We start from the raw sequence: 8,395 nt of genomic DNA on the forward strand, positions 1-8,395 counted from the left end.
CTTGAATATATCCTGGGTAATAATGGTAAATAAATGATGTATAACTGTATAATAAATGGCAAATAAACTGAGCACAATAGTAAACTCTTCATTTTGTTTAGCTCATTTAAATATCACAATTCCCAAGAAAATACACACACACATTTATATTTATAATTATACCAGAAAAGGATAAATATTTTCTAGTGGTTACCGCTGGAGAGTGGTATTTCTGTCAGAACAGGGAGGTGGGTGGGAAGGGTATGAAAGGGAAGAGTTTCACTTTTTATCATATATTCTTCTGTACCATTTTAATTTTTTTATACTCAGCTTATACCTTAAAGTTTTTAAAAAGCAGAACAAAATAAATATTCCTTTAAAGCTTCTTTTAATGTAAATATATGAGATTAAGTATAGGAAAAGAGAACTTTTAAGATATGAAAGAGTTGAAATATTTTCATCTTTAAAAAGCAGGTCTTTAGATTATGAGCATGTTGTCAGTTTTAAAAATAGAATACTAAGATTATATTCATCAGCAGTCTGTTATACACATTACTTTATCCAGTGAGATGATGTCAGAAGGCAAGCATGGGTGTGTGACATTCACATGGTTAAAGGATCACATCACTAGCTCCCTTTCTTTATACCTTAAAAGGAGGTTTAGTTTTGAAGCTGAAGTTCACCCTATACAACATTTTAATGTCACTGTTCTAGTAAGATAAATTAATCCTAACAGGCTTATACTTAATAACAAAACAAATGCCAGTAAAAACAAAAACTCATATTTAAAATGCATCATCTTCCCAATCTAATACCATTAATTAAACACATTATGTGACACACTTTGGAGCAGAGAGGGATATGAGGGTGGAAAAATAAACATTATGTATTTTTTTGTGTTTGAGAAACTCGGTTTAATAACAGAGCAACCTACAATAAATAATAAAACAGATAAAATTTAGTAGGCATATCTATCAACTAAATGGGAACACAGAAGAGGGTGGCAAACAAACTCCACTAGTCCTGGTATCATAATTATTTTTTTTATTTTCTAATTCTATAGAGCTATTCTTAGAAATTTCTGAGAATTCCTAAATTTTACTCAATAAGCAAATGAATGAATTTACAGGTTTTATAGGAATACTAGTTACCTAAATATTTATAAACTTAGGTCTCTAACAAATGGAATTCAAGACACAGTACAATTAAATTCAGTGTTTGTTTTGTGCTGCATATTTGAATAAATTTTATAATAAAATCTACACACAATTTATTTACAGAAATGGTCCTTAATGGGGGGCAATTTTGTCTCCCAGGGAACATTTGGCAATATCTGGAGACATTTCTGCTTGTCACAACTGGTTTGGGGCGGGGGTGCTACTGGCATCTAGTAGGTAGAGGCCAGGGACAATGCTGAACACCCTAAAATACACACAGCAGCTTCTCAAAACAAATAATAATCTAGCTCAATTTGTTAGTAATGCCGGCACTGAAGAACCCTGATTTACAGTAATAGTTTACCAATTGACAACTCAAACTATTAAGCAGACTCACCACCTTATAGTCAGCTAAAAAACTAGAGAGGTGACAAAAAGAACAAAAAAACACAAAAACCAAACATGAGGTTGAATCAAGGCACCGCCTATTACAGAGCACATATTATGTGCCAGGCACTAGACTGAGACCTTGCCTCTACAGAAAGCAAGATTACCTCTGAGTAAAGAAATCTGCCTAAGATTGCCCTGACAGTTAATCACAGTTGTGCTTCAAGTCTCCATCTGTTTGATCTAAAGCTCATGCTTTTCCCAGCACATCACTAAGCAGTCAAAACAGATTTTATCAAGTCCAAAGTTCATGGACTCTATTCAGAGGACAGTCCCTAAGATCGTGACTCAGGGCGTACTCACTCTTAGAATAGACAAATTCTAATAAGTTTGGCTATCAGGATTTTAAAATCATAGCAACATAGCAAAGAAAGGGGCTGCTGCAAAGCTTGCACCAAGGCCAGAGGGATATATGAAAATCATTTTTTAAAGGATATGGTAAAACAAAAAACAAACAAGACTACAAAACGTACAAAAGTTTAGAGCCTTCATTACAGAGATGTATCACTGCACACTCTACAGTGGTACAACAGAGAAAAGGAAGGAGGGGGGAACAGAAAAGGGGGCAAAGGGACTGAGAAAAGATGGAGGACGAGAAAGGTGACAAGGAAGGGTGAAGAAAGAAGAGTGAGAAGATGAAGAGGGGAAAAAGGAAGAAGTAGAGAAGGGATGAGAAGGAGTAAAGGCAGAAGAGAGTGGGGGAGCACAAATCAAGAAAGAAAGAGGAGGTGGAGTGAATAACTTAGTGAAATACGGTGGGGGAAATTTAGACCGACAGAAAACAAGGAAACTGGAGAGAGAAGAATAAAGAAAAAAGGGAAACTAATCCTCATGCAAGAGAACCTGGGACCCAGACAGAAATAAATGAGAAGGGAGAATAAGAGGTGTTCAACAGATTCCTAGAAATGAAGGCTTTTAAGCCACTCCTGTTCCAAAAAGCTGTGTATCTTCACTGTCCAATGTGGTTACTAGCTACTAGTCGCAAGTGGCTATGAGCACTGGAAATGTGGCTAGTCTTATAAACTTGCTTTCAAAATTTTAGTATGAAAAAACAGCAAAATAACATTTAATAATGTTTTATACTAATTACATCAAATGATAATGTTTTAGATATACTGGCTTAATAAAAATATTAAAAATTAATGTCATGTTTCTTTTTACTGTTTTAGTATGGCTACTAAGAAATTTAAAATTACATATGTGGCTCACATTATATTTCTATTAGGCAACACTATTCTAGATTTTTAAGACTGCTGTAGGGCCCATGCTGATAACAAAGTAAAATAACAGGAATTACTGCCATTTTCACCTCCATCCCCAACTTTCAGAATCCTAATTGGCAAGAGATGTGGAACTATATATCAAGGTGTCCAAACTTGGTTATAACAGCAATCATAACTGCAAACAGGACACAGACCTCTATTATAATTGTTTTTAATGGTTAAAACTAAGGAAGTGAGGCTTATTTGAATTAAGTGAAGATTGGTGAAATAAAATTGTAAAATTTAATAAAAGACAATGAAACTAGAAGATGCATTTTGCAACCTTGGAACAATGTTGGAGTCTTAAAGATGTGACATTATCTCACCACCATGTTGAAGAAAGATGTTTGAAGACTTTCATTACATTCACTCACACTACAAAATACAGAAACATATTTCTGAAAGCCCATTCTCCAGTACCTATTCAATGTTTTTAAAAGTTTTTTTTAAAAAATGACTTTCTCATCCCTCATACAAAATCATTTTCTCATCTCTTACATATTAAAAAGAGCTAGAATATTTTAAAACTTCACTAATGAAAAATAAATGCCTATGTGCTCGCTTCCCTAGCTATAGAAAAAAACTCAACCTATATTTATTGCACTATACTACATAAAAAAATTGTATTACACAGTGACTATATTCTCATCCCCCTCTATTTCTATGAAATAAAAATCAAATCCAAGTCACAGTTCAATTACTTAAAGAATATTTGGAAGGATTAAAACAGTGCAGCTCAAACTTGAATGTACACATACGTTTGCTTGAGACTTTTTATTGAACTGTAGATCCTGATTTAGTAGGTCTGGGGTGGGGCTAAAATAGCACATTTTCAAACAAGCTTCAAGGCGATACCAATACCGATGAACTGTGGATATTTTGAGTAGCAAAGGGTTAAAACATAAAATAATTCTTTCATCAAAAACAATTTATATTTGATATACTAAAAGGTAAGGGGAATGTTATCCCAAAGACCCATTCTGTTTTCTATTTTAGGGTATCTCCCAAAATAGCAGGCATTTTAGTGTTTGCATGAATTGGCTGTCCAGCATTACAAGGCTGAGAAATATACCAATCCACTCATCAAACTCAAGAATTCTGGGCTGCTATTAGAGATCAAATCAATGTTTATTTGGGACCAGGGCCCCTACAATTTGGGCTCTAATTTAGATCCAAATAATGAGGATACAACATCAGGAAAAGAGAAAGTTATAATATAGTTCTTTGGGTTTATGGCTATATTTATTAAATATGGCACACATATGTAGTTAAATATGAATACTTACAAGCATACTTCATTTTATTGAGCTTCACAGATGCTGTGTTTTTAACACATTGAAGGTTTGTGGCAAACCTGCATCAAGCAAGTTCATTGGTGCCATTTTTCCAAACGCATGAGCTCACTTTGTGTGTCTGTCACATTTTGGCAATTCTTACAATACTAAAAATGTTTTCATTATTATTACTGTCTGTTAGGGTGATCTATGATCAGTGATCCTCAATGTAACTATTATCATTGTTTTGGGGCAAGATGAACTGGACCCATATAGGACGATGAACTTAATAAATACGTGTTCCAACTGCTCCACCAACTGGCTGTTTCTGTCTCTCCCTCTCTCCTTGGGCCTATTTCCTCAGATACAATACTTAGTAAAATTGGGCAAATTAATAACACTATAATGGCCTCTAAGTGTTCAAATAAAAAGGAGAGTCAACCATCTCTCGCTTTAAATCACAAGTTAAAGATTGAGCTTAGTGAAGAAAGTCCAGAGAGGCCTCTTGTGACAAACAGGTAGCCAAGTTGTGAATGCAAAGGAAAAGTTCTTGAAGAAAATTAAAAGTACTACTCCAATAAAAACACAAATAATATGAAGGCAAAACAGACTTACTGCTGATAGAAAGTTTTAGTGGTCCAGATAGAAGATTAAACTGGCTACCAACATTCCTTTAAACTAAAGCCTAACCCAGAGCAAGCAAGGCCCTAACTCTCTTAAATGTTATGAAGGCTGACAGAGGTGAGGAAGCTGCAGAAGAAAAGTGTGAATGGTTCATGAGGTTAAAGGAAAGAACCCATCTCCATAACATAAAATGGCAAGGTAAAGCAGTAGGTGCTGATACAAAAGCTGCAACAAGTTATTCAGCAGACACAGCTAAGATCACTGACCAAGGTAGCTACACTAGACAACAGATTTTCAACGCAGATCAAACAATCTTCAACTGGAAGAAGATGCCATCGAGAACTTTCATAGCTAAAGAGAAGTCAATGTCTGGCATCAAAGCTTCAAAAGACAGGCTGACTCATGTCTGGGGCTAATGCAGCTTGTGACTTTAGATTGAACACAATGATCATTTACTATTCTGAAAATCCTAGAGATATTAAGAATTATGCTAAAGCTGCTTTGTCTCTGCTTTACAAATGGAACAAGGCCTGGATGACAGCACATCTGTTTACAGCATGGTTTACTAAATATTTTAAACGTACTGTTGAGAAAACAGTATTTGCTATCGCTCAGGAAAAAAAAAAAGATTTCTTTCAAAATATTACTGCTCATTGACAATGCACCTAGTCACCCAAGAGCTGATAGTCACAAGGAGATTAATGTTGTTTTCATGCTTGCTAACACAACATCCATTCTGCAGCCCATGAATCGGGGAATTGGGGAATAATTTTGATTTTCAAGTCTTATTTTAATGAAATACATTTTGTAACAGTACAATAGATAGTAGTAACACTACACAGATAGTGATTCCTCTGATGGATCTGGTCAAAGTAAACTGAAAATCTTCTGGAAAGGATTCATCATTCCAGATGCCATTAAGAACATTACTGATTCGTGGGAGGAAATCAAAATCTCAACACTAACAGGAATTTGGAAGAAGTTTATTCCAATACTCATGGATGACTTTGAGGCATTCAAGGTGTCAGTGGAAGGAGTCACTGCAGACGTGGAAGAAATAGCAAGAGAACTAGAATTAGAGTTGGAGCCTGAAGATGCGGCTGAATTGCTGCAATCTCATGAAAAAGCTTTAATGGATAAAGAGTTTCCTCTTATGGATAAGCAAAAACGGGGTTTCATGAAATCTATTCCTGGTGAAGATGCTGTGAACACTGTTGAAATGACAACAAATAATTCAGAATATTACAGAAACTTAGTTGATACAGCAGTGGCAGGGTTTGAGAGGACTAACTCCAATTTTGAAAGAAAAATGCTATCAAACAGCATTGCATGCTACAGAGAAATCTTTCATGAGAGAAAGAGTCAATGTGGCAAACTTCATTGCTGTCTTATTTTAAGAAATCGCTACAGTCACCTCAACCTTCAGCAACCACTACTCTGATAAGGCAGCAGCCATCGACATTGAGGCAAGTTCCTCCACCAACAAAAAAACCCCCACAATCTGCTGACGGCTCAGATGACTGTATTTTTTAATCAGTATTTTTAAATTAAGGTACATACATTTTTTTAAACATAATACTATTGTACACTTAACAGACTACACTATAGTATAAACGTAACTTTTTATACTCACCGGGAAACCAAAAAACTCGTGACATCCTTTATTACAGCATTCACTTTATTGCAGTGGTTTAGAATCACACCTACAATATCTCCAATGTATGCCTCCAATATTATCAAGTAAAATGAGTAGAAGGCAAAAGAAATGCATCCTTATGTGAATAAAAGGTTGAACTGTAAATTTCTCAGTGATTTTATTCTTTTCTGAACCTACCAAATTTTCTATAACAAAGATGTAATGATTCCATTACACAAATACATTTTTAAGTTTAAGATACACAGGACAAAATCCATGAGAAGCAGGAAAGAAAAGCATTAATGCTGAGTGAATACACAAGAATTTGTATTTAATGATGGTCAAGAAACATTTAGTAAGTGTGGTAAGGAACAAAGAATTTTAGATGATAATAAAAATTCAAGTTACTTACCTTAGTAAAGTTATTCAGATGGCCTAGCTTTCTCATATTTGATACTCCTTGCAATCTGGCCACATTTTGGAGAATCTCTCTTAAGTTATCAGAAGGTTCTAAAAGGAAAGACAAGACAATTTAACATAATTTTTTGAGTATTTTCCCGCTGAAACACATAAAACATGCAGTATTAAAACTTCACAACTTTGGTTCTTGGTTTGAAGTGTTACCCTCCACCCCAAATCTATTAATTTAAATGACTTCAAAGTCTCTGTGATGAATCAAATTAACTTCACATCTCTACTCCCCTATACCCATGGTCCAGCTCTGTATCACTGCCTGGAATTACTCAACCACAAAATCTTAAATATTGCTATTATTTGAATGTGTTCCCCCAAAGTTGTGCTGGAAACTTAAACCACTAATGCAAAGTGTTGAGAAGTGGGACCTTTAAGAGATGATTAGGTTATGAAGGCTCTGCCCCCATGAATGGATTGTTGAGGAGGAAGTGGGTTATCATGAGAGTGGGTTTGTTATAAAAGCTTTTGGCTCCCTCTTGCATGTACCACCCCCACCTTGCTTGTGCTCTTGCTCTCACAAGCATGTCTCCTCTCACCCCACCTCCAGTGCTCTCTTGACCTTCCATTCCAGCATGGGATGACATGGCAAGAAGGCACTTACTAGATAAAGGCCCCTTGACCTCAGACTTCCCTGCCTCCAGAACTGTGAGAAATAAATCTCTGTATTTTATAAATTTCCCAGTTTCAGATACTCTGTTACAGCAGCATAAAATAGACTAAGAAAAATCTCAACATCACAACTTTCACTTCATATTTGTTTGACAGCAAGGCTACAATGTAGTAAAAGGGACCAAACAAACTGTCCCCGTTTGAGTAAACCAAAAAATTAGATAAAATATATAGATGGTCCGTGACTTACAACTGTTAGACTTAATTTTTCAACTTTACATGGTGCCAAAGCAATACACATTCAGTAGAAAATGTACTTCAAGAACCCATAAAACCACTGTTTTTCAGTATAGTACTCAATATACTGCATGAAATGTACAACATCTTATAGGCTTTGTGTGAGATAGTTTTGCCCAACTATAGGTTAATGTAAGTGTTCTGAGTATATTCAAGGTAGGCTAGGCTAAAGTAAGATGTTTGGTAGGTTGGGCACATTAAATGCATTTTTGACTTAAGACATTTTGAACTTACAATGGATGTATTGGGATGTAACCCCACCAGTGAGCTGTGGAACTTTAAGCTGCTTAACATATGTGTAACTGGAAACCCCAAAGGAAAGAAAGAATTGAGGGAACAGAGCAATTACTTGAAGAAATGATGGATAAAAGCCACCCAGCCTTCCCAGGCCTCTTGCAAATATGGCTCCTGTCCCCTGCCAGGTGCTGCCAGTGGTGTTTCTGCTGTCGTACTGCTCTATCCTGTGCAACTAGAATGCCATCAAAATGCCCTTGCATCAGACCCATGGGGGGAGCTGGAAATTGCTGCTGTTCATTGTTTTGTGTTGCAGCTAAAGGCCTGGCTGCCCCAGAGCAGCACCTTCTGAACCATTCACTATTACCTGGTAGCTGGGGGACAGATGGAGGTGGGGTGCAG

At 36.0% G+C, this 8,395-nt stretch overlaps 1 protein-coding gene across 2 annotated transcripts in view; it reads right to left on the reverse strand.

Moving 5' to 3' along the window:
* RICTOR (RPTOR independent companion of MTOR, complex 2) overlaps positions 1-6,885 on the reverse strand; it is an 83,863-nt gene extending 76,978 nt beyond the window's left edge. For both annotated transcript variants that reach the window (XM_011966126.1, XM_011966120.1), the window contains exon 1: positions 6,792-6,885. In XM_011966126.1, coding sequence (XP_011821516.1) covers positions 6,792-6,827 — 36 coding nt within the window. In that variant the 5' untranslated portion in view covers positions 6,828-6,885. The remainder of the gene's footprint in view (positions 1-6,791) is intronic.
* Between the last annotated feature and the right edge of the window lie 1,510 nt (positions 6,886-8,395).

The sequence above is a fragment of the Mandrillus leucophaeus genome, unplaced genomic scaffold, assembly GCF_000951045.1.
Source record: "Mandrillus leucophaeus isolate KB7577 unplaced genomic scaffold, Mleu.le_1.0 Scaffold119, whole genome shotgun sequence".
NCBI lineage: Eukaryota > Metazoa > Chordata > Mammalia > Primates > Cercopithecidae > Mandrillus > Mandrillus leucophaeus.